This window comes from Rhynchophorus ferrugineus, unplaced genomic scaffold (assembly GCF_030347505.1).
Source record: "Rhynchophorus ferrugineus isolate W39M unplaced genomic scaffold, kcgeb_rfMv2 rfM10, whole genome shotgun sequence".
Lineage (NCBI taxonomy): Eukaryota > Metazoa > Arthropoda > Insecta > Coleoptera > Curculionidae > Rhynchophorus > Rhynchophorus ferrugineus.
The window spans coordinates 18391922-18419423 of NW_027472589.1; the positions used below are offsets into that span (position 1 = coordinate 18391922).

At 32.6% G+C, this 27502-nt stretch overlaps 1 protein-coding gene across 2 annotated transcripts in view; it reads left to right on the forward strand.

The window, feature by feature from the left end:
* The first annotated feature begins 473 nt into the window (after positions 1-473).
* The window catches only part of LOC143203809 (dipeptidase 1), an 81330-nt gene continuing 54301 nt past the window's right edge, over positions 474-27502 (forward strand). For both annotated transcript variants that reach the window (XM_076416098.1, XM_076416099.1), the window contains exon 1: positions 474-653. In XM_076416098.1, coding sequence (XP_076272213.1) covers positions 546-653 — 108 coding nt within the window. In that variant the 5' untranslated portion in view covers positions 474-545. The remainder of the gene's footprint in view (positions 654-27502) is intronic.

A 27502-nucleotide genomic window follows, 5' to 3' on the forward strand; every position in this document is an offset into this window, starting at 1 on the left:
TATCGTTGATCAAAACACATATAATCATCTAACATAAATTCTGAAAATTATATCAATCTTTATATTCTCCATAAATATAGCTCCATTCTCTTGCTTTTAAACTTTCTCGCTTTATATATTAAAAAAATCAGTTCGAATCCGTTTTATTAACATTTGCTCCGAGAGAACCTTTTCCTCGATACGGCCTGACATTACACCCCCGACTTACCTTTCATTTTCGCCATGGACATTGGCTTTTTTCCCGTGCACCGGACCGACGGAGGCGACACGCGGAGACACGGCGATTTTTCCACGACCTTGTCCTTTCTTCGGATGAACGAAATGGGTTAAAGCGACGCGTCCATCAATCAGGTAGCAGCGCGGCGTCCGTAGGTGCATTGGGGAGGTGGGGGCCTCGGTGGCGGCGGCGGCGGCAGCGGTGGCGGCGGCCGTCTCCAGCGCGGGCCCGGACCAGTACGCTCCGGGTCGTCGTGTGAGACGATCGGAGACGGCGGGGACGAGAGCGGGCGGCGAGGTTGTCGGATCGATGCAGCGGGGGCCCCCGCATGGCCCACCGGGCCTGCGACGCGCTCGATCCCGAGCTATTGCAGCACATACGAGAGTGTCCCTGTCCCTGTGACCATATGGGATATGGCAATTTTCTCGATTACCAGGTGAGGCTTTCCACGGCTCCGCTTTTCCGCTGTTTGTTCGTTCGCTTCTCTGTTTTTTTTCTATTCTCCGTTTCGAATAATAAATAGAACTGTTTTTGCAATCAGAATTCGACTGAAAACACCAATAAAAATAATAAATAACGTTTTTTACTTTAGTATAGGTTTATTATTTCGAATTATTGTTTAAAATAACTTTTTCTCGTTTTTAAATGGTGTCAATATAAAAATATATTTTCTGCATTAAGTCACTATAATTAAAATTTGTTAATATTTGCTAGGGAGATAAATAGCATGTTTCATTCTCTAGTTATATTTACGTACTAGCAGACTCGACAGATATTATCTTGTTCAAGGGTAATTTTTCATACAAAGTGATGTGTAATCAAGTTTATCAACGATTTTAGTTCTTGTTCGAACACACTTGCAGCGATATCATGCAGATATATTGATGTTTGACCTGGTAACAATAACATTTTAATTCAATCCTAGTTTGGTTTGCATGTAAATGTGAGTTTATCAGACCTGGTTGACCGTATGTACCCATAACAGTTATGGCGTCTTGAATATACTCTTGAATATGATGCGGACTACTAGTGATGATGGAAGAATATATGTGGTAGCGATGTTGTCGATCTCAGTTGTTCCAATCTACGATACTGATGATTGGATCACGCTCTCATTTAGTACTAGTACTCAGAACGAACTTGCGCTTGATAAACTTGATGTACCGTAATAGCTCATATTCAATTTTCAAACACATATCAACAACGTATTGAGCTGGTTGCATGGGAGACTATTACATGGGACACGGATCATCAATCGGTATGCAATTTTTTTTGTTAATTTCTGCGCCTACACAATCCGTATTCTCCTTTGCAAAATATCAATAGATATTGAATATGTTTATCGTAAGAACGATGATTATCTTGGATCATCTGCCCATTGTCATCTTTGTGATCTGTACTTATATCTGGACGTTTATCTCGTGGGTCGCTAGCTATTACAACTGCAGCTTCATTGACTGCTGGTACGTTGTCCCTATAGTCTATTCAAGGTTTTTGTGTACGTACGCCATCAAGATGTTTAATGCATTGCCTGTCGTGATTTATAAATTCGTTTCAGAATCAAACAATATATTCCTTCCCATTTTATTCTAGTTAAAAATAGACACAATATTATCTGATTAGTTCGAACGCGTAAACGAATGAACCTGTCAAAGTCGTCTGGTTGTTAGACGTATGCAAAATTCTTAAAAGCAATAGTGATAAGAGGTTATAACTCTAACGTATAAACTATTGTGGCTGTATAATTAAATGTAGTTTTTAGATGTACTAAAATATTAAAATAAACTATATTTGATAATATTTTTTTCAATTATTTTATTTAGATTATTATTTTGTTGTATATCAATGCCCAACTGAACTAAAATTCAGAGTTGAAGATACATCATTGGGACGTTATGACGTCACAAATTTAGATGACGTATGTACAAAATAAATTTGAATAGATTATATAGGCTGTTCATATACTATTTTGTCAGGTTTAAAAATATTAACGTAATATATTGGAAACAGTATTGAAGAACTGAACCAATGAGTTATGATTTTTCAAAAGCGTCCCCAAAGTTTCTATAATTTCTTTTTCCTATATCTGCTCGATGTGATTATATACCATTTATATAACAAGGAACCTCACTTGATGGCAAACTTGGTCCTCATTCTTGATGCTGATCAAAAATCATGACCATCCTAATTCTGAACTAATTTTGTTGATTAAAATTGTGTCATTTAGAAGTAAGAGTTTTTCTTTGTTTCTAATAAAAAAGAGTCGCTTTCGAAATGGGTTGACTTGGTGTGTTTGAGTGTTTGACTTGGTAGTAATTAACAAAATTTTAATTTAATCCCAGTTTGGATCGCACGTGAATGTGATGAACGAATCTAGTCGACCGTATAAACGAACAAAAATTATGCCATCGTGAATATATTCCTGCATAGGATGATGGATGCGGCACCTATGTTGTCGATATTAGTTGTTCCATCTATGTACTGATGATAACATTAGGCAAATGCATGTAGTCCTTAGAACGAAGATCTAAAATATCTAAGCTTGATTAAACGTAGTCGCTCACTTTCAATTTTCACACATAAATCAACAACGTATTAATGGCGGAATTAGATAATGTTATTAACTTAATTGGCAGGAATCATCAATCGGTATGCAACTTTTTCATTACTTCTGTTCTTTCGATATACAAATAACTTATATAAATGATTAATAAGATATATCGGTTACTGGATTTTCTTATTTAATGTTTAAGTGATATCTGTCCGTATTATCTTTACAATGCTACAGTGTTATGTTGCTACATCTATACGTATATATCGACATTTAACTTATGGGTCGTTAGCCATTTTATTGTAACATCATTAACGGGTGGTAAATTGTATCTTCCTATATACTCTCCATATGCTATTTTGTCAAGTTTAATGAATGTCGCATTGCAATTTGCTGGAAATAGTATTGAAGAACTGGGGCAATTGGTTATGATTTTACAAAAACACCTCAAAAGTTACAATTGTTCGATAGGCATAAAATAGATTTGCAAACATTTGGAATCAGTTATTGAAACGATAAAACCTCATTTGGTACACTTAACCCTCTTAAACGTTGATCGAAAATTATGACCATCTTTATATCGATATTTGTTGCTTAAAATGATGTGATTTGGAACAGAATTAATTTTTGTTTGTTTCTAGTAGCAAATAGAATTGATTTAGCAATTTGTGTTTTATATTAGAACTAATTTGTTGTTTCAAGTTGTTGTTTAAAAAATATTTCTTCCCGTTATATAATGGAGTCATTATAAAAATACATATTTTAATTATTTCATTAAAATACAATAATTAAATATATATATATATATATATATATATATATATGTATATATATATATATATATATATATATATATATATATATATATATATATATATATATACATATTTTGTACAAGTGCCGTGGTGTCATAGCGATACATTAATGTTTGATCTGGTAATAACAACATTTGAATATAATCCCAGTTTGGATTGCACGTAAATATGATTAAGAGATCTCGTTGACCCTATGAACGCAGAAAGGTTATGGCGTCTTGTATATTTTCTTGTTATAACGCGAAGTACCAGCGTATATAGGTCAAATGAAAAGTCCCCGGCTCAAAAGATGCATGTATAAATTTGACAGCTGTCGGATCATTAGTTTGTGAATTATAGCATTTTGAGTGAAGCCACTTTTGTTATTCTGAAAAAAATAGATAAAAAGGAATTTCGCGTGTTGATAAAATATTGCTTTTTGAAGGAAAAAAATACAGTTGAAGCAGAAACTTGGCTTGATGCCGAGTTTCCAGACACAGCCACAGGAAAATCAACCATAAAGGATTGGTATGCTAAAGAGGTTGTTACCGACGAAAACATTTAAAAAATCTACAAAATTATTTTGAATTACCGTAAGTTGCAACTGAATGAAATAGCAGACACTCTAAAGATATCAAGTGAACGTGTATATCATATTCGGAACAGTGTTTGAAGATGATCAAGTGTAATAAACCCGCGTTTTCTCGTTGATATGTAACAATGGATGAAACATGGCTCCATCATTTCACTCAGAAGTCCAATTGGCAGTCATCCAAGTGGACTACACACGATAAATCCGCTCCAAAGCGTGGGAAAACGCAATTCATTGACTAACTTGAAAAAGGAAAGACCATCAACAGCGACTATTATATAGTGTTATTGGACCATTTAAAGGACGAAATTGCCGAAAAACAGTCGCATTTGAACAAAAAGAAAGTGCTGCTTTACCACACCCTGTCACAAGTCAGTGAAAATGATGACAAAAATCAATGAATTGGGCTTCGAATTGCTTATTCATCCACCGTATTCTCCAGATTTCGCCCCCAACGACCATTTCCTGTTCTCAGATCTCAAAATTATGCTCGCTGGGAAGAAAATTTCATCGAATGAAGAGGTGATCACCGAAACTGAGGCCTATTTTGAAGCATAGGACAAATGGTACTACAAAAATTGTATAGAAAGTTTGAGGGTCGCCATATTCAGAGTATTACCCTTAAAGGGAATTATGTTGATTTAAAAAAAACTAATTTTGTCAAAAAAATGTGTTTTACTGTGGTAGGCCGGGGACTTTTCAATTGACCTGTTACGTTACTGATGACAGTATCACGCAAACTTATGTAGGCCTCAGGACGAAGGTTCGCTTGATTAAACCTAATATATCGTAACCGTCTCCTGTTTATTTTTGCGCACACATATCAACAATGTATTGATGCTGTTGTTATAGGAGCATGTTATTGTCTTCATTGGCGCGGATCATCAATCGGTGTGCATAGTTTATTGCGTAGATTTTGTTGTTAATTTCTGCGCTTAAACAATAAGAAGATAAATAAGATACGAATGGATTATTTGTATAAAACAAATAACGTATTTACTGTACCTGTCACTGAAGTTCTTTGTTTGATATCTAAGGAATATACATCTTTTCCTTTCCAGTATATTAATGGATATTGTAAATCATCGTTAGACCGATTTGTATTATCTCGGCGTTCTATAGGCATATCTCCACTTTCAAATAGGTCGCCAGACATAACAATTGTAATATTATTAATAGTAGGTACATTATATTTTACTATGTGTTCTCCATATGGTACTTTGTCTGGTTTAATGATAGTAGTGTAGTTGTCGTTTTGAAATCTATTGGAAACAGTGTTGAATAACTGCACTATTTGTTTATAATTTTACAGAAACCTTTCACGTCTCCACAATGTCTTTTGTGTCATCTGCTCGATATTGTTGTTTAGACAAAATAATTTTAGCACTAAATTCGTGAATAAATAATAATGCATATGAAATAAATACATTTACAACATTTGCTTTACTGTAAAGAGTCACTACTTACGGCGAGTCTATTCCTGGTAAATGTTTAACGGACCTCTATTAGAATTCGATTTAAAATTATCGTTAGCACATAGTCTTACAATGTGTGATATGTGTGTCATTATTTTTCACTTCATTTGGTGTTATCGAATAGAGCTGTACAAATACTTATTTATATATTATACTTGTTTTATGAAATATAAACCGTTTTAAGGTTTAAACGGTCAGTGCCTCATTGTTTAATGTTAAGGTCAGTAATTCAATCTTTAATACATTATACACTCTAGTAGCGGTTGGATAATAGTGGGCGATTGTTTTAATCAATTACATTTCTGAATACAAATATTTGACAACAAACCAAAGTATTTATCCTTTATGACAATGACACTATTGATGATAGTGACTCTCATAGAAAAAATAGAAATTTCACGGTATAGGCGACCTTGGGGAAATGTTTTGTTTAGTTCAATCAACTGTAGCGCTGCGATCGCAAATTGTGATTGGCAGTTTAAATTCCAGGTGCCGCCACTAACATGAAATGTGATTGGTCGATCAAATTGTGTGAAATCAGCATTTTCTATGGGCGTCCATTTTTATGTTTGTTGTTTGTAGGTTATGGTTTTTGTTTAGATCACGAAATTTTCGTTTTACGTTGTGCATATTTTCTGTTTTACATTAATTATTATGGGGTAATAATATAAAAATTGATGACAATACGTCAGTGTAGTTAAAGATGTAGTGTACCGGGGTAAAATTCTACTACGGAAATTAGACATCGTTTCCCAAAGAATGATCTTGCTCCTTTCCAAAAATGGGTTGATCAAGTAAATAGTAGTAAGTTACCTGGATAAACCACAATGCAAATATATCAACGTCATGGTGTTTGTTATGGACATATTAGTGAAAAATTTAGAATTATCCTTCCTTCACGAACAGGTATTTGGGTAAATGCTTATCCATCATTGATTTTATCAGGTACATATAAAATTATCTATCTACTACATGTTTATATATTGTTTGTTTACAGAAATTCAAAAACTTATGAAGATGTTAGTAGTAATAAAATTCAATTAATCTACCAACTTGTTCGTTGTCAGTCTGATGTCTCTACATAAAGAAGTCTTACAAGAAGGTAATAATTAATATAACTGGATAATTAGTAGTAATAAATACTACTTTTAATTATAAAATATCCCTAAAATATTTGCAATACTTTAACTTTTTAGAACAATCAGTGTTCAATCATTTTATAGTAGAGGAATTATATATTTAAATTTGATTGCCTTGTTAAGAAAATATTTGTTATGGTGCCATCAATTAAAAATTTAATTGCTACTTTTAGGGGATTTATTAACTTAAAGAAATCTATTTTGTCTAAATTTACAAATAACTATATTTGTTTAACAAATCTTAACCAAGATTGCTTAAAGATTTTTGTTGGATCTATTAGAGGTCATAGAGGTAGAAACAGCATCCTTCCCCTAGTATGTTCGAGAAATTTTTAAAAGGGCTCACCATTTCAATTTTTTCACATCATTCTCCCGGAGAAAATTGTGAAGAAGATGAACATGTTAGATAACTTATATTCTTTTTTAACGGGAGATCTAGTACCACTTGAGGTTGATAAATCACCAGTTGAGTCTATATTTTCAGTTCCAGAGAATTTTGCTCTGAGGAAAACAAAAGTCTAATATTGTATTTTAGTCTTATTTCAGGCTATTTAACAAAACTTCTGAAAAAGAGACAACATGCAATATTTGTCTATATTCTATATTAAGTAGTTCCACAGATTAAATACTCTAAAATCTAAATATTTTTAAAAAACACATAAATTTTTAGTGTTTCGACTGTCCAATTCATAATGATTTTCAAGACAAAATTTTAAGTTATTCTGAGGTTTGATTGTATTTTTGGTTTAATGAAGTTAATGTAATATCAACAGGAAAGGATTTAAAGTTTACCTTCAATATATCAAGATAAGTTAGAACTCTAATAGATCCCATAAAATTGATGGCACTAAACATCATATATGGGAAGGCCTTATAGAAGAATTATAGATATTTTAATATTGCCTAGAATAGAGTTCATAATTGTTTTTTTTTTTGCTTTTTGTTTATATATATATATATATGTATATTATTTACACTTATGTATATTTGTATAGGATTTTATTTTAATAAATTAATTTTAAAATTTAAATTTGATTTTTATTTAAATACTATTGGCCAATAAATGTGACGTCACAAAGTAATCAGGGGAAATGGCAGACCAATCAAAGTAAAGTATTTTCCTTACAGGTTTCTACATAACTATTTTAAACTAACCAATCAAATTCGCGTTGTCAGCGCCGCCAATGATTGGACTAAGCGAAACTTTGCCCCACTACTTACCATTGCAGTTGCACACCCCTGGTGACTCTGTAACACTTTTTATGGGAAAACAACAGTGATATATTTACTATTTTCTTCGAAATTATTCCATATTTTCTCACTGTTGCCGTTGCTGTTTTCATCTTACAACATAATTGAACTGTTAAACTATTCAGATACTCCACGTAAATGGTGGTTCAACACCTAAATGGTCAGGTATTTATATTATTTTGTACATAACTACAACATCGTATTTTGGGTACATCTAATTATTAATAACTGTGAATTAATTAATTTTTAATACTTTTAACGTAAATGTTTTGTACAAATTGATATAATTAGTTTTTTGTGTAAAATAACAAAATTGAGAATTAGAATTTAGCATGAAATACCAATAAACATGAGAAATAACGTTTTTCTCATATTAAAACTACCTCCTGATTCCAAATAGTTTAATTGATCAAAAAATAATGTAATATCTCAAAAAAAATATGCTCTACTTTGGTTCTTATATTATCCTTATTTATATCTTTTCTTTATGTATGTCAGTTATTGGATTATTAATTAAGAGTTAGATTATACATTAATGTTGATAGTGAAACGTTAAGAAACATTTTATTTTTTCGAGAAAATCCGTAATGTATTTATGCAATAAACAATTCTGATTAGAAACATCAGTTTTTTAAAATATCATTGATAAATTGTACAGAGTAAAGTTGATCAAGAGAAGAATATTAATACATTATACATTCTAATAGATGTTAATAGTGGCCGGTTGTTTTAATTAATTAAATTTCGAAAATAAATACATATTTTAAAACAAACAAAAACGTTTATCCCTTGTCACAATGAGACTATTGATGACAGTAACAATGACATTAGGTATGGGAAAACGAAATTGTTATATTTACTACTCTTTTCAAAATTATCCCATATTCTCTCACCGTATAAATTTTCTCGAGAACTCTACAAATATTTTAAGACTAATACTAGCCAAATCGGTTCAGCTGTTCTCGGGTTTTAGTAAGACTAACGAACAGCAATTCATTTCTATCCATGTGTATCTTATTTCTGATATTTCTGCGGGTGTTACATGTTTAGAGTAGCATTCCGGACTTCTATCCGTGTTTATTTCTTCAAAGAACCTTTAAAATTTTCACGACATTTCTGCAGATTCCCATCAGGTTTTGATTTCTTTTGTTCTATTTGCAGTATGTTCAACTCATGCAATTCACATTTAATACATATATTATATAAGGACTTAAACTACAGTTAAATATATAGCTACAATAGTTTGTAGTGTAGGGTGTTCTTTTAAAAGTTTTATGGTTTCCTTCGTTATTGTGTTTTCATCTTAAGCTTCCTTGTCAAGTTATTTGACTTGTCCTTAACTTCTTCTGTTAGTATCTATAGTCTATTCAAAACAGCAGTGAATCAACGTGATCTGAATTGCAATGTTGCCGCATCAACTCAGAGTTTTACTACATTTTGATTTTGACAAAAAAATTATCTAATATAATTTATATTAATATTATAGCACATCTAATGCATATATTATTGAAGAACTTAAAACTATGATCAATTATTCAGTCACAATAATTTATTTACATTGAACTTTTTTCCACACTAGTATAGGTAGAGTTCTAAGCGCGTTTTTCTATGTAGTGGTTTTCCCCGAAGGCCTAATCCACCTAATTATTAATTGTGTATCTAAGTAATGTATTTTGGTTTCATTTTAGAGCATATTTACCTTTTACGCTTAGTTCTTGTTTCCTTTGATGCAATGTTTCCTTGTAAAGTCATTTTGATATTACTGTATTTCTCCTTAGTTTGTTACTATCTGTATACATCTTTCTTGAAAACACTAGATTTAATCACTGTTTTCTCCTTAATGCATGATATGGTATATGGCAATCTACAAGACAACAAAAGTTCACGTATATTAAAGGCTTATTTCTAAAAAAGTAAATTACATCAGATAAAATTAAATATTTCATTTATATTAACAACTTAATGTAACCAAATAGTTTATTCGTTAACATGGTTTCTTCAAAATTCATTTTATGTACTTTAAGCCATTCCTTAATTGCAGCCTTTTGATGCACTTGTTGGGATCTTCTCCACCAGTGTACTATGATTAACATTGTACTATGATTGGCATTGTCCATAAAAATAACTGATGGTTTCTCCAAGTTCCTTAAAAGCTGATTTCCAATTCACTGCAAAAACAAGTAATGGTTCATTTCTCCATGGTAGCCACCCTTAGATTTAGAGGAAAGCACTAATTCTGCAACAGGAATAAAACCATTCCTGTTTCCAACATGAAGAACGACGTGTCTTCAATAAATTATTAATAAATATTATGATCAACAAAACCTAATAGATAATTATTTCAACGTTTACCTTTTTCCATTAACTTTTGTTGTCTTTACACTATATTTATTATCATACTGCCATGAGTGAGCCAATGTACCCTTCTAAAATATCCATGTCTCATCTAAATATACAAATTGATATAATAATTCCTCCTGGATTTTGTTATATGTTTTTAAAAATTGTATTTTTTTAAACACAGTGTCTGGAAGTTCCATTACACCCCTCCGTGGGTTATCTTTACACCACTTAAATCCTATATTACCCAATAATGCATTAAGGAATGTTCTATATCCCTCAAATATCTGCATATCTTTCAGCTTTTTATGCATACTTTACAGACAAACAATTTTTTCTGAAATAATTGTATTAAATTATGTTTCGACTGAAAATAACTACTTACTGTTTTTATAAATTTCAGTGCAGCTGCAACACGCTAAAAATATATTCAATAAAAACCGCGACGATTTGAAATTCATTAAAACAAAGGCTCAAACAAGGATTGCCGGTTTGTAACCCGTAATTATAACATTTTGAAGAATTTTGCAGATGTTTGATAAATGGACGACTTTTGCAAGTTCATTCGGTTATATATTCGGACTTGTCAAACAGAATTCTATTTCTTTTTGTATAGAATAAAATGAAAAAGAAAATATTGTCTGACTGTACAACGAATTTAAAACTTTCGACAGGCGCATATTGATGACGTGAGTTCACTGCTGTTTTGAATAGACTATATGTACATTTTGTAGTAAAATTTTACCGATTTCCTTTACATCTTTTGATTAATGGAATGTTTCGTTCAGTCAGTTTCATTTTTATTACTTAAGTTAATGTTCATCTCAATCATTAAATTGTTAATCTATTTAACACTCCACGATTCCACCATTTGTTAATTTCTTCTTCTTTTTGTCTGATGGAATTTATCCAGACCAAAAGTGTTATCGACAATGCTTCTTTCCACATATCCAAATAGTTCTTGTTTTTATATCCTTCTGAACTTGCAGATCTATTGTAGTAATTAGTTTCCACACTCCATATCAAATTCTATGGGCTTGAATATGCAATGACAGAGTGAAAAGCGTTATACTCTGTGGTAACATTGTTCAGCTCTCTGATCCACATCGTATCTTTTTGGACTATCCATGTTTAACCTAGATAGCCAAATTTAATTAATGAATATTTCTTAATTATTCGTGTGTTAGTATATGCTTTTTAAAATTGTAATATTTTAGAAACACCTTTTTTGAGTAATCACCTTTCTGGATTATCTAGGATTTTGGGTATGAAAGGATGATTTGTATCCTTAAGAGTTGCATATTCCTAAGTTTTCTAAGGATATAACAGTCTAGAACAGCTTTCTCCGAAATATTTTTATATTATATTAATATCTCAAGAACTTTTTGCATACATTTCATAAATATGATAGCAAATATAGCTAACATCAAGATGATCTTGATATATCAAACGTTTCGCATGTTGTACGATTTTACTTTGGTGAATCCATATAATAAATCCTCTAACGCAGTTTAGTGCAAGAAGTTGCTCGTTCGTGTGTGAAGTAAGTGATCAGAGACGCAGGTTTATAGCGTCTAATTATTATGACTAATGAATTTTATAGACATTTGACAACAGGATGGACCAGTACCATACGATCGACTGATTCGGTTATATGTATCTCTTTTTAAATAGTATAAAAAGAGGAGGAAAGGTCTGTTCCGATATTAAAACAAATTTTTCATTTTTACAAATTGCAATTGGCATATATTTGACGTTGTCATTGACGGGCTTTGATTAATTTCCATCTTAGAGTTGTGGGTGGTTCCACAGGTGCTTTGAGGCTTTGCAACCTGAGGAAATGACTAAAAAAGATGTTAAATCAGACGCTCTAGAATCTAAATGACCAGTAAGTATTTTTTTAACAGTGCAAATCCGTTATTCTTTCAAGTGCTGACTCGTTTTATAATAAATAACAGACATATATATATATATATATATAATCCTATATATATAAATTATTATGCATATAAATGAATATTTGTTTGTTGAACTTTTAATCCAATTGTGGTGAAATTTAAGTGTGTTGTTCTTCGTATGGCCTTGAGGGTTCGTAACTGGAAAATTCTATATGAATACAATATATATTTTTTAGTTTGTATTTTAACTATGAAAATAGAAATAATTAAAAGGTAATTTAATATTTGTTATAATTTATAAAACTAAATATCTACAGGAGATGGATAAAATAATATGAATACATGACATATACACAACATTTTTTTTTGTTAATAAGAAGTTGAGACACCATTTATCTTTAAAACTGAGGCTGAATAGTTTCCATTGGACTGTTTTCCCATTTTTGTACCAAAACATCTGCCAATTGCTTCAATGATGTTGGAGATGGAAAACTACTTCTTGTAATCTTCTACTAATTAAATCTTCCCATAACAGTCCAATTACAACATGGGGCAAAATTCTCGCTACCATTTTGGTTTGGTTTTCATAAAAAGTTTATTTGGTCTTTAATTTTTTTCGTTATGATTGAAAAATTATATCGTCCAAATGGTGACCGCGATTCGCTATGCAACTTTCGGCTCTTTTTAACGTATTTTTCATGACATCCTGCAACAACATGAGGCTAAATGTCTTCAATCGTGACGTTGTTGACTATAAGATGTTGAATCGTATGGGGCTTATCGAGAGAAGCATTTGATTTTAAGAAACCTCATAAGAAAATGTCTGGTGCTGTTAAATCCGGAGATATGGATGGCCATACTAAATTGCCACTTGGCGAAATTAGTCTTCGTGGAAAAACGTCATTTAATAATTGAATTGTTGAATGAACTGTATGTGCTGTGGCCTCATCTTGCTGAAACCACATGTCCTCTAGTCCTTGCTCGTGCATTTCAGGCACAAGAAAATTTCGAATCATGTCTTGGTACCACTCAGCTTTAACAGTAACTGCAACACCTTGGTCATTTTCAACAAAATAGGGAGCAATAATGTTTTCAGCATAAATAACACATCATATAATTGTTTTTAGTGGATGCAATGATGTCTATGAACTAATTGAGGATTCTATATTCCCCAAAATCGACTGTTCTCTTTATTGACATGGCCGCAGAGATATCATCACAAATCACTTCATCGCTCATTATCAATTTAGACAAAAAGTGTTCAATTTCACCAGACAGCCTTACGATTGCATTATTGTACTCAACTCTTTGATCAGGATCTCTCGGCAGCAATTCTTGGACTAACTGATTTTTTTACGGGAACATATTTAAATCAGTTTTCAAAATCCGCCTTAAACTGTGTGCAGAAATGTGTAACTGGGAACCACGTCTCCAAATTTATGTTTCTGGAGACTTTGCGACACTATCGCACACCAGAACCACATCTGCAACGTTAGGAGATATACGCCGTCTTCCAGAACGAGGCTTCTCTGCTGTCGTACCGTACTGTCGAAAATTCCCATGTAAACTATATATAGTGATTTTGTGAGACACTGGACGATTAAAATATTTTTGAGGCAATTTCCGCTGAGTGGCAATTTCAACGATTATTTTCAATATGTATTGTCACTAGTTCTGCTCGTTTGTGTGGCATATATTTATCCGTAATAAAATTTGGACGTCTACTCAACATAATGGTTAAAGCGAAACTGAGCTAGACGTCACATAACCAAGATGGTGCCCAATCAAAATGGTAGTAGTTTTGCCTCTGCTTTATTATAACAGATCAGTTGAAAAGTCCTCGGCCTACCATAGTAAAACACATTTAAAATTTTTTTTTATTCAACATAACTCCCTTCAAGGGTGATAGATGCACTGATTATAGGGACCCTCCAACTTTTCGACATTTCACCACAGTTGTAGTACGATTTGTCCTTTGCTTCAAAATAAGCCTCAGTTACGGCGATCACCTCTTCATTCGACGAAAATTTCTTCCCAGCGGGCATTCTTTTGAGATCTAAGAATAGGAAGTAGTCTCTGGGGAGCAAATCTGGAGAATACGGTGGATGAGGAAGCAATTCGAAGCACAATTCATGGATTTTTAACACGGTGCATTGTCTTGTTGAAGCAGCACTTGTACGCTATGTAATAGTCGCTGTCCGTCCTTTTTTCAAGGTAGTCAATGAAAATTATTGCATGCGCATCTTAAAATACAGACGCCATAATCTTGCCAGCCGACTGTTGCCTTTTCCCATCCTTTGGAGCAGGTTCATCGTGTGCTGTTCACTTGGATGACTGTCGATTGGACTTCAGAGTGAAGGAGACATGTTTCATCCATTGTCACACATCAACGCAAAACTCGGATTTATTACGTTTGATCATCTTCAAACACTGCTACGAATCATTAACTCGTCGTTGTTTTTGGTTAAAAGTGAGCTCAGCTCGCACGACACCCACTTTGCACAGAGCTTCCTCATAGCCAAATATTTGTGAATGATATGATGTATACGTTCAGTTGATATCTTTAGAGTGTCTGCTATTTACTCGATTTCAATTTACGGTAATTCAAAGCCATTTTGTGGATTTTTTAAATGTTTTTATCCGTACCAACCTCTTTTGGGCGCCCACTGCGTTCACCCTCTTCGATGCTCATTTCACCACGTCTAAACTTAACATACCAATCCTTGATGGTTGATTTTCCTGGGACAGTGTCCGAAATCTCGGTATCAAGACAAGTTTTTGCTTCAACTATATTTTTACCCTTCAAAAAGCAATATCTTATCAACACACATAATTCCTTTTTATCAATTTTTTTTCACAATAACAAAAGCTGCTTCACTCAAAATGCAATAATTCACAAACTAATAATCCGACAGCTGTCAAATTTATACACGCATCTTTTGAGAGTTAGGCCTAACTAGAAAACATATGGATTTAATTCTAGTAACGCCATCTATGTGTCAGGCCGGATAGTTTTCAATTAACCTGTTATATATGGGGGCGTAAATATTGTGTTTTTTTCAGGTGTTTATATGATGTTGTCTGCAGCTACAACATGTAATTATGCAACTTAACATGATATAAAAGCAAGCACTTTTACCTTACGTGGTATTGTAAGGCATTCTGCGTACATATAATTATTAATAAATGTGAATTAATTAATTTTTAATGTTTTAAACGTACGTGTTTTATACAAAATGATCTAATTTGTTTTATGTATAGGATAGTAGAATTAAGAATTAGAATTAAACAAGAAATAGTAATAAATATGAAAAATGACGCTTTTCTCATATTAAAACGAGTTCCTGATCTCAGATAGTTTAATTGTTCGAAAAAATAATATAATATTTCAAGAAAATACGCTATTCTTTGATTTTTATATTATGCTTATTTAGATCTTTTCTTTATGAATGTCTGATATTGGTTTATTAATTAATAGTTAGATTATATATTAACGTTGTTAGTTAAATGTTAAAAACATTTTCTTTGTTCGAGAAGATCCATAATGTATTTATGCAATAAACAATTTTGAAACAGTTTTTCAAATTGTCATTGATAAATTATACAGAATAAGTTGTACAAGGAATTTCGCATCAGCTCTATGGCTAAACACGCCTTAATGTTATACAGTTTAGAGTTTAAACAAATTATTTCATTTCAAATATAATCTCGGAAAGAAACATGTAGAATTTGCTTACAGATACCGTCAGACTGTAACAGTATCCAAGTTTTGGAGCCATATAGAAGGATTGGCAAAATAAGCGTTCGAAAGAAGAGAGTTCTAGAGAAGCAAACGTTCCTGTAGCTTGACCGATTCGGCTTATTATTTCGGAGATAGATGCTACTTTATTTTCCTGTATTACTGATCTCAAATAGTTTAATTGCTTGAAAAAATAATATAATATTTCAAGAAAATACGCTATTCTTTGATTTTTACATTATGCTTCTTTAGATCATTTCTTTATGAATGTCTGATATTGGTTTATTAATTAATAGTTTGATTATATATTAACGTTGTTAGTTAAATGTTAAAAAACATTTTATTTGTTCGAGAAGATCCATAATGTATTTATGCAATAAACAAATTTGGAACAGTTTTTCAAATTGTCATTGATAAATTATACAGAATAAGTTATACAAGGGATATCGCATCGGCTCTATGGCTAAACACGCCTTAATGTTATACAGTTTAGAGTTTAAACAAATTATTTCATTTCAAATATAATCTCGGAAAGAAACATGTAGAATTTGCTTACAGATACCGTCAGACTGTAACAGTATCCAAGTTTTGGAGCCATATAGAAGGATTGGCAAAATAAGCGTTCGAAAGAAGAGAGTTCTAGAGAAGCAAACGTTCCTGTAGCTTGACCGATTCGGCTTATTATTTCGGAGATAGATGCTACTTTATTTTCCTGTATTACTGATCTCAAATAGTTTAATTGCTTGAAAAAATAATATAATATTTCAAGAAAATACGCTATTCTTTGATTTTTACATTATGCTTCTTTAGATCATTTCTTTATGAATGTCTGATATTGGTTTATTAATTAATAGTTTGATTATATATTAACGTTGTTAGTTAAATGTTAAAAAACATTTTCTTTGTTCGAGAAGATCCATAATGTATTTATGCAATAAACAATTTTGGAACAGTTTTTCAAATTGTCATTGATAAATTATACAGAATAAGTTATACAAGGGATATCGCATCGGCTCTATGGCTAAACACGCCTTAATGTTATACAGTTTAGAGTTTAAACAAATTATTTCATTTCAAATATAATCTCGGAAAGAAACATGTAGAATTTGCTTACAGATACCGTCAGACTGTAACAGTATCCAAGTTTTGGAGCCATATAGAAGGATTGGCAAAATAAGCGTTCGAAAGAAGAGAGTTCTAGAGAAGCAAACGTTCCTGTAGCTTGACCGATTCGGCTTATTATTTCGGAGATAGATGCTACTTTATTTTCCTGTATTACTGATCTCAAATAGTTTAATTGCTTGAAAAAATAATATAATATTTCAAGAAAATACGCTATTCTTTGATTTTTACATTATGCTTCTTTAGATCATTTCTTTATGAATGTCTGATATTGGTTTATTAATTAATAGTTTGATTATATATTAACGTTGTTAGTTAAATGTTAAAAAACATTTTCTTTGTTCGAGAAGATCCATAATGTATTTATGCAATAAACAATTTTGAAACAGTTTTTCAAATTGTCATTGATAAATTATACAGAATAAGTTATACAAGGGATATCGCATCGGCTCTATGGCTAAACACGCCTTAATGTTATACAGTTTAGAGTTTAAACAAATTATTTCATTTCAAATATAATCTCGGAAAGAAACATGTAGAATTTGCTTACAGATACCGCCAGACTGTAACGGTATCCAAGTTTTGGAGCCATATAGAAGGATTGGCAAAATAAGCGTTCGAAAGAAGAGAGTTCTAGAGAAGCAAACGTTCCTGTAGGTTGACCGATTTGGCTTATTATTTCTGAGATAAATGCTACTTTAGATCCCAAATACTTGACCTTCTGCTCTAACCGTTGAGGTTTACAATAGGAGACGATCCGTTAGTTGTTAATTTTCTTTATTAATTCTTAAGTTATAGGCTCTACAGTGCGAACAGTAGACACTTCAGCATTTGTATGAGCGAATATAGTACTAGCCAACATCAGATCAACATCAGAGTGTGTAATATTATTTGAAAACTATGCCTGTCTTTAAAAATTTTTCACCTTACTGCATCCGCTACAATATTGGAAAGCAGCAGAGAAATTACCTCTTCTTGGCTAACACTGGCTCAGATCTTAAATAAAAATTGGAATTCAATATACTGCAGACTCCTTGACCGAAACGAAATAGAGGAAATATTGTAAACAAGACTACAATTAACCTACTTACGCTTATCTTATAATTCCTTCTTGGACACTCTTACAGTCTGACATCTGTAACTTGTAGCAAATTCTGTGATTTTCTATGTGACAGGCACAAAATAATAAGATAAGATTAGTTATGAATGTTATGAAGTGATACAAAATTAGGGAAAATTGTGCAAAGAGATTTCTGGTATGAATACATCATTAATTTGATACAAGAATCTATTGAAAACAAGAATATATTGCTCTAATATGACTTGACGTTTGACTTCGGTTTTAACTGCAATTTTTTTGCTTGGTTGCTTCTTAATCATCATAATCGACCGCCCTGATGCAAGTGTCTTGTTGTGTATGGAATGAGAATCTTTATTGGTTTAATTCAAGCTTGATACATCCAGGTGGATACACCTTGGTGGTGGCTGAGAATGTTGGCTCTATAAATCATTTTCTGTAGCCCGATTAGTTAATATTTTCAAGGATGGGAAGACTATTCTAATTACGACATTCCTCCATGGATGGAAGACAGCGTACCTTCTTGAGGCTTTATGGCTACGATCACAACAGGAAGCCTTTCATCAAGTTTAAATTTGAACATACTTCGTCTAGCGGTTGACGTTTTACCCCCATCGCCTGGAGTACTTGCTATTATCCAGCCATGTGTTTTGTACTTTGCTTGGTACCTTTACACTGGTATGGCTACACCAGACATGCAATCGTTTAGCTCTATCTCAATAATATGTAAATAATTTCTCTATAATATTCCCAACAAGTGGTTTTTAAATATTATCCAAATAGCCATAAACTAGACCTATAACTGCCTATATTTACAAAAAAATTAATAGATATGTAGAATTAAATTAAAAAAATTAACAATAAAATATTATGTATACGAAACATACATTAAACAAAACAATATTTTAATAAACATTTTCAAATATTAAAAATTTGGTTTGAACATTTGTTTTGAAGTAATATACTATATTTTTCATGATAATATATATGTATGGAATCACAGAAATATACGTGCTAATATGATAGATAATGATATAGGACGAAAAAGTATGAAAAATAATGAAAATTTTCATGTAGTCGCAAGAAAATCTAGCAAACAGCACTAATTCATGACTTGTGCCATTATAGTAAAAAAAAAGCAGAAAAAATGGATTGGTCATGAATGAAAACCGGTTTAATCGCAAAGGACTGTAAACATCATTATACGGGCATTTATTTATTTATTTTTAAAGGTATATAGAGAAAAACTCGATATCAAAAAATTGTTGTTCGTTCTCATTAAAACGCCCACTGGCCCATGTTCTGAATACTAAAAAGCATTTTTTGTATCAATGGAGTCCTTATCAGTTTACTTAACGATGATACTAACAAGATATAACTTTGATTAACTCAATAATGAAAATTTTGTTCAGAAATAATTTAATAATAAATTATAGTCGGAGTATTTAAGGGGTTATATAGGGTGAGAAAGATGGAAACAATTTTTTTCCGATATAACAAGACAATTGTTTATGTTGACGGTTTTAATTGTATAACATAGCAATTTTAAAAGTAGCAGCTGGTATTTGATTTTAGGAAAAAGAAAATAATATGTTGAACTTTGAACTTTTTTTTGCCAATTGAGATTAATAAGACCTGGACTTACTCATTAACATGTGATTTGAACCACTGGCTCTTTAAGTCGTCTGACTGGCAAGTAATATTAAGGAAGGTTTTTTTTTTCTGACCAGCTCGCGAACAAGCGCGTTTTCAGAAGAACTTGAGCTGAGTTGTTGTTTGTGGAATGATTGAGGTATGAAGTGTTTGATTTCTGGAGTGTCAGTTTCCCTATGAATTTGATTATTTCTGACAAACCATGGAGCGTTTAATATTCTCCTGAGGAGCTTATTTTGGAAAACTTGAAGCCGTTTGACCTGGTTGGGTGTAACAAACTTGAAGTAGACATTAGATCCGTAGAGGAGTACGGACCGAATTAACATCTTGTAAAATAAGCATTTGATGGAGATGGGAAGTCTGCTAGAAGGGCAGATCAGAGAAGATAGCAGGTTTGCTATCCCCGAACCTTTTTGGATTGTTTTCTGGATTTGGGAATGCCAACCGAACCGCCGGTCGAAGTGAAGACCTAGGTACGTGACGTTATCCAGCCATGGAATTATTTCGGTGTCGATCTTAAGTTGCGAGACGCGCAGTGCGTAACGCTTCTTGTGGAAAATGATGGCCTGGGTTTTCAGGGGGTTGATTTGCAACCTCCAGAATTTGAACCACTTGACCGCATGATCAAGCTGCTTCTGTAAACGTTCATAAATTGTAACTTCGAACCTGGCGGCTGTGAAGAAAGCAGTGTCGTCAGCGTAAAAGGCGACGTCAGTATGCTCTTTTCTCGGCATATCTGAAATAAAGAGGTTAAATAAGGCTGCGGCCAGCGGGGAACCTTGAGGTACGCCAGCATCGATTTGTTTACGACTGGAAAGTGATGCCCTGATCTTGACCTGGAAAGATCTGTCCGAGAGATAGGACTTGATGAGAGCGGGTAGGTCTTCTGGGAGGCCTAACCGCACGCACTTTGCGAACAATCCGTCATGCCAGACCTTGTCGAAGGCTTTGTATTAAGGAAGGTAAAAGTGTTAAAATCATTGGTCCAACATAGAAGAGACTAATCACAAACGATTACAAAGATATTAGGTGCTTGGATGTAGTTAAATTATTTTATTACTGTGTAATTTCCGAGACAGATCTCTTTAAGAAAAGCTGTAAATTTAGCATTAAACGGTATGCAGATTTTGTGTATGAAATATACGAAATACAATCAACATCCCCTAAATTTAGTACAAAATCTAATGAGAATACAGTTGTTATATAGAACATATCAACCAATTACATCAATATTGAACACAATTTTGATGTATTCTCAGATAACGTGCGAATTATTATGGCTATAATTATTGTTTTGCATTGCTAATAACCAAAATGGACAGACTGGAATTAATTTAGGATGGATCCGGAAGATAATATTAACCAACATGTTCCCCTGAAATCGATTAAACAAATGAACATGGAAGCAGAATAAGTTTTTATCCTTTTACAACATTTTACAGCATGGAACAGTACCCCAGCATCAAAAAACAAAGCACCAGGAATAAAAACAATGCAAAATTAACTAGAAAGCAATAAAGCGTAAAGCAGCAATAACATAGCAACAAAGCAGAGCGTCAGCTCATAAAACTTTACTGTACTGTTAACAGCGCAAACAGAAAATTTAAATTGCGAAAAGTGAGATGTTTCCTTAATTTCTCAAAAACCTAACAAACGTTCAAGAGTTGTGATATTCTCTTTGGAAGGGTTTTACATTTCTATTTTAATTACTTTTAGTGGTTCAAAAATCGACCCAGTGGGCAAAAAGCATTTCTTATGATTATATTATATGCATACCATCGTAGAAACTCGCTTCATTAAGTGATCTCCTGTGAAAAATATTGTCTTAGTTAGTCTCATTTTAAAGGTTTAAGGTAAAGGTTTAAAAGTATTCTAAAGTCTATATAATATATATATTGCATATCTAGCTCATTATTGAAACCTAGTGAACCCAACGGTTCACTAAAGCTCTTTTAAAGTGCTTAATACAATCGTTATGAATTATACTCGTTATGAGCTCTAGAGGGGTATCGCGTTGAATCATTTGATTAAAGACATCGTACGGAGCGTCGACAGTGGCACGTAACACTTTGTCTTGGAAACGTTGTATGACGGCTATATTAGACTTGCTGGCAATACACACATTTGAATTTTATATGACCAAATAGGTTTAAGTATTTGCATTCGTAAAGCAATGCCTTGTTGTCTAATGATAACTTGGATATGCGCCCGATAAGTCATTACGCTTGATACAGTTCAGTCAAGTGCAAGTTGCTTTCATTTACTGTGTTCGTGTGCTTTTCCACATTAGGCGTTGGTACAGATGCATACCAATATCCTGGTCATCCTCAGCTAGCATAATGTTCTTTGGGCATGTCCTTCGTAAATGTAAAGTAATAACATTTACATGGGTATATTTTGATTCATTTGATTTAATACGCTATATATTCTGTGTGTTTAAAGGTTTTTTGATGCTATTACTTTGTCGTTTACATAGGCCACAGTAGTGATTTTTGTGGTCGGTAAATCGACTGTATATAAGCGATACATTATCGGATCCAGCATATTGCCATACGGATGTCCTGAATATATTGAATGAAAAATTCAGTGAATTCATCGTTTTGTTTTATAGTTAAATGTCTATGTGTGATATAAGATTTTAGTAACTGAAAATATGAATGAGGGAGCAGTTAAGTCTTAATTCAATCTACAGCCCTGTGTACCATACTTTATCAAAAGTCTGAGATATGTCCAGGAATGTTGCCGAATAATATATTTTGTTATTTAAGTCCATATTTATTTATTTTACAAGCCTATGCATTTGGTCTATGATCCCGGGCTTATTACGAAACTAAAATGTTCTAGAATAATATTTCTTTTTTCTATTATATTATTAAGCATTTTTATGTATAATTTCTTAAAGTATTTTGAGATTATCGTTAGTATACATATAGGCAGGGAGTAAGTGACATCTTCTGGCGTTCTCTTGGTTTGAAAATCATTGCTATTTTTGCGACTTCCACAATGCTATGAAAATAATTTATTCGTAGTGTTTCCTTAAATATAAATGCTAATAATGTTACATATATTCTGATTATTGAGTGATATTTGCGAATTTTTTAAAATAATTTATCTCTCCTATTGTTATTTTTCAATGTAATGTTTTGATGAGGCAGGTCCATTTGAAATGGCGGTTTTAGGAAGCTGGTAAATTTATTTTCTTTGTCTTTGGATAGCTCAGGCGGGAAAGATGTAAATACATTTTTGAGTGGTTTAAGGAAAGGTAAAAAAAATAAAATGGCCAAAATACCGAAACTTGTCGATCGGCAAATAAAATTGCAAGTTGTCTAAAAAGATAATGAGAACGTGGAATTATTTGCTGAGTACTTAGTAAATTATTTTCAACTTCACCCTGCTGGTGGATGTGGCATCTTATCTAACCCAAAAAATGAAAGTATTAATAAAAACTCAAAAACTCTAAAGGAAATCGTCAAAGAGACTTAGAAATATTTCAATAACGAAAAATACCATGGTTTGACGGAATAAGTTGCAATATGTGTTTATGTAGTGGAATTATCCCTAAATCTGTTAAGTTGTAATGATAAAACATCATATTGATCGATAGTGTTGCTACCAATCATATCTAAATTACTCGAGAATATTCTTAAACCTCCTCAAACTAATCTAATTATCGATGGAAAGCAACTCATTCTGGCTCATCAGTTTGGATTTAGAAATAAACATTCCATAATTGTTCAGATATGCCGCCTTACATTAATTTGTTTAGTTTTATATCTACACGTGGCCCGATCCCTTGATATAAGTATGGCATGAGCGTTTTCAGTACAAGTTGGCTAACAAATTACCTAGATAGATGAGCCGGATTTTCAAATCCTATCTTTAAAATCGTCATTTCAGAAAAATGCGAGTAATATTCAGATTCCAAACGATGCTGTTGTAACGCAAGATAGTGGAGAGTTAATATTATCATGAGACCGATATTGATAAAACTGTTTGGGGCTCAAAAATATGGTGGTTGCTTGAACAATAACCTAAATAACGATCTACAATCATGGGATTGCACAAAGAAATTTATTATTAAGTTGATCCAAACTAAATCAAAATTTTTTTTGCAGCGTTGTTAGTGTATAAAGAGCGAAGAAACATCAAGAAAGATTATGTAATCACATAAACGTCGAAGTACAGCAACTGCTGGACAACAGTGGCCTTACTCGAAGGTCAATGAAAAGCCATTGAAGACTATAGTTATTTGTGAAAACTATGCTGATGATTTTTTGATTGATAACATGGACGAGATGTGTTATTTGATTAGAAGAAAACTTCTTCCGAACTATCTTCGATTGAGGCTGTAGTATTTTTGATTAAATTTTTTTACCAATGATTTCACTCAATAGCTGACTTAGTTTATAGTATTAAACAAGAAAAAAATTATATTTACTTAAATAGAATATATCATTAGAAAACTAAAAGCTGTAAAAAAACTTACTTTCTAGAGAATGAATGAGCAGTTAATTAATATTAAGGTCTTAGCTTTGTCAATGATATTTTGGTGTTACATGCTGATTGAAATAATAAACTTAAATAACAACGTAGCATAAATGAACTATTATTTTAAAAAACAGTGATTTTCTCGAATTAATCTGAAAATTAAAGATTTTGATACTAAAGAATATTTCAAAGTATATGACGAAAGTATTATAATTTCTGTTGCATAAGCTGTTATGGTATACCGATTGTTTCTATTAGGAAGTCTCAATATAAACAACTGTTAAATTCTATGGTTCTAAGTTTCCTATATAAAATAACACTTTTTCATTTAGTATTAGTTATTCATTACATACATATAATATGACATATCTAACTTTTAAAAACTTATGGTTACACTCCATTATATATCAATTTCCGGTTTTTGTTTGAATGAGGTAAAAGTTGCGTTAATGACGATCAACGGCCAGGAAGACCAAAAAAGTTCGAAGACATTTAAATGCAAAGATTATTGGATGGATATTCAAATCAAATCGCAAACAAATTTTGAGGCAGCTTCGCAGTTGATGAAGAATCTGTTACGAGGTACTTACATGCGATAAAAAGATCCGAAAGCATTGCTATCATATGAATTTACTGCAAAGGCCATTTCTACTAATTTGATTATTGTAATAAAATATCAAGCGCTAAAAGTTATTGGCAAGTTCAGGAGAGTTATCGATGTGAAGATATTGAAGCTGAATATATTTGACTATAAAACATTACTTGGATATACGTGTCTGATGTGATCAACAAGGTGTAATGTGTTGCGCACCGGTGAAACCTAATGATGCGGTTACAGCAGATGTTTATCGATACGTATAGTTGCACAAAAACAACTCTAGTGACGAAAAATATTTCCCTTGCATGACAACGCTCGGTCACACGTTGCAAGAGTTGTGAATGATACACTGTTGCAGCTCGAATATGAAGTTCTACCGCCCCCAGGATATTCACCAGATATAGCGCGTTCTTATTACCATTTGTTCAGATCAAAACAGCGTTGTTTAACTGGGATGGACAACTAAAGCACGTCATCAAATTTATAAGGCAACGCCAGATTTGCCGTACCAAGTTTTCCTTTATTTTGACTCTTGCAACAAAACAGTAATGTAAGTAAAATAACGAAATAAAAATGACGTTATAAAAATAATATATTTTAACAATGTACTACATCTAATGCATATTTAAGGACTTAAACTGCAGTCAATTAAACAACCACAATAGTTTGTAGGTTAGAATTATTTTATTATATTTGCATTGACATATGACAACGGTATCGATCAGTATCAACACAAATCGAATTTTAAAGACTGATATGGTTACAAGTTCGGATGCATCAGACTGGAGTAATGTTAATTAGTAAAATGAGAAAGCAAAATGCTCTTAGTTTAAAAGGGATTTTACGTTTTTATAAACTTTGGCATTAAGTTTGACGGTGCTGTTCATTGGCTGTTTTATTGGATGGACTATATATGAATTTACAACAATAGCGAATTGTCATCCGTATGATTCAGTCTCGGTTGAAACAAATGATAATTAGAAAGTATAATGACTGCATAACGCCGTGCATTGTCTTGGTGAAGCAGCACTTACTTTTTCTTCAAGTGCGGCAGTTTTTCGGCGATTTCGTCCGTCAAACGGTCCAATAACGTTATGCATATAGTCGCTCTTGATAGTCCTTCCTTTTTCAAGGTAGTCAATGAAAATTATTCCATGCACATCCCAAAATACAGACGCAATAACCTTGCCAGCCGACTGTTGCGTTTTCCATCGCTTTGGAGCGGGTTTGTTGTGTGCGGTCCACTCGGATGACTGTCGATTGGACTTTGCAGTGAAATGGTGGAGCCATGTTTCATCCATTGTCACATGTTGATGCAAAAATTTGTGTTTATTAAGCTTGATCATCTTCAAACACTGTTTGAATCATCGATTCGTCGTTGTTTTTATTCAAAAGTGAGCTCGCGCGGAACCCACTTTGCACAGAACTTTGTCATACCCAAATATTAGTGAATAATAACCTGTACACTTTCAATTGATATCCATAGAGTGTGTGTTATTTCATTCAATTTCAACTTACGGTCATTCAAAATCATTTTGTGGATTATTTTAATGTTTTCGTTAGTAAAAACCGTTTTTGGGCGTCAAATGCGTTCACCGTCTTCGGTGATCATTTCACCATGTCTAGACTTAGCATACCAATCCTTGATGGTTGATTTTCATGGGAAAGTGTCCGGAAACTCGGCATCAAGCTAACTTTTTGCTTCAACTGTATTTCTTTCCTTCAAAAAGCAATATTTTATTAACACGCGAAATTCCTTTTCGTCCATTGTTTTCACAATAACAAAAGTTGCTTCACTCAAAACGCTATAATTCATAAACTAATGATCCGACAGCTGTCAAATTTATACACGCATCTTTTGAGGGTTAGGGCTAATTAAAAAACATATGGATTTAATTCTAGTAGCGCCATGTATGTGTCAGGCCGGGGACTTTTCAAATTACCTGTTAATAATAAAAGTGTTCTTGTTTTTATATGATATTACTATGTTTCTCCTTAGTTTGTCCTGTTACTACCTGTATACATCTTTTTTGATAAAACTACATTTAATCACTGCATTCTTCTTAATGTATTTGCCATATCTGCAAAACAGTTAATATTATTTCTCTCCTCATATATTTTAATCAAACCATTTTATTTCCAATGTGTCCAAAAATTGCTTAAAATTCTACAATTTATTAATTTCTTTTTCAATGTATCTGATCGAGTTCACACAAACCGAAGGCGTTATTTTCGACAATGCCTCTTTCCATATATCCAGACAGTTCTGGTTTGATTTCCTTCTCGACCTGAATGGGTATTGCAACAATTCATTGCAGTACCCCATATCAACTCAATTGGATTAAATATGCTGTGATAGGGAGGAAGACGTAATACTCTGTGGCCATAACGTTCAGTAATCTGATCTACCATGTATCTTTTCTCAGGCTTATTTAAAAAAAGTAAATTACATGAAATGCAATTAAATATTTCCGAGTAACAATTTGAAATGTTTCATTCTTTAACAAGGTCTTCTCGAAATTTATTTTATGTACATAAGCTATTCTTTAATTGCAGCCTTTGTTGAT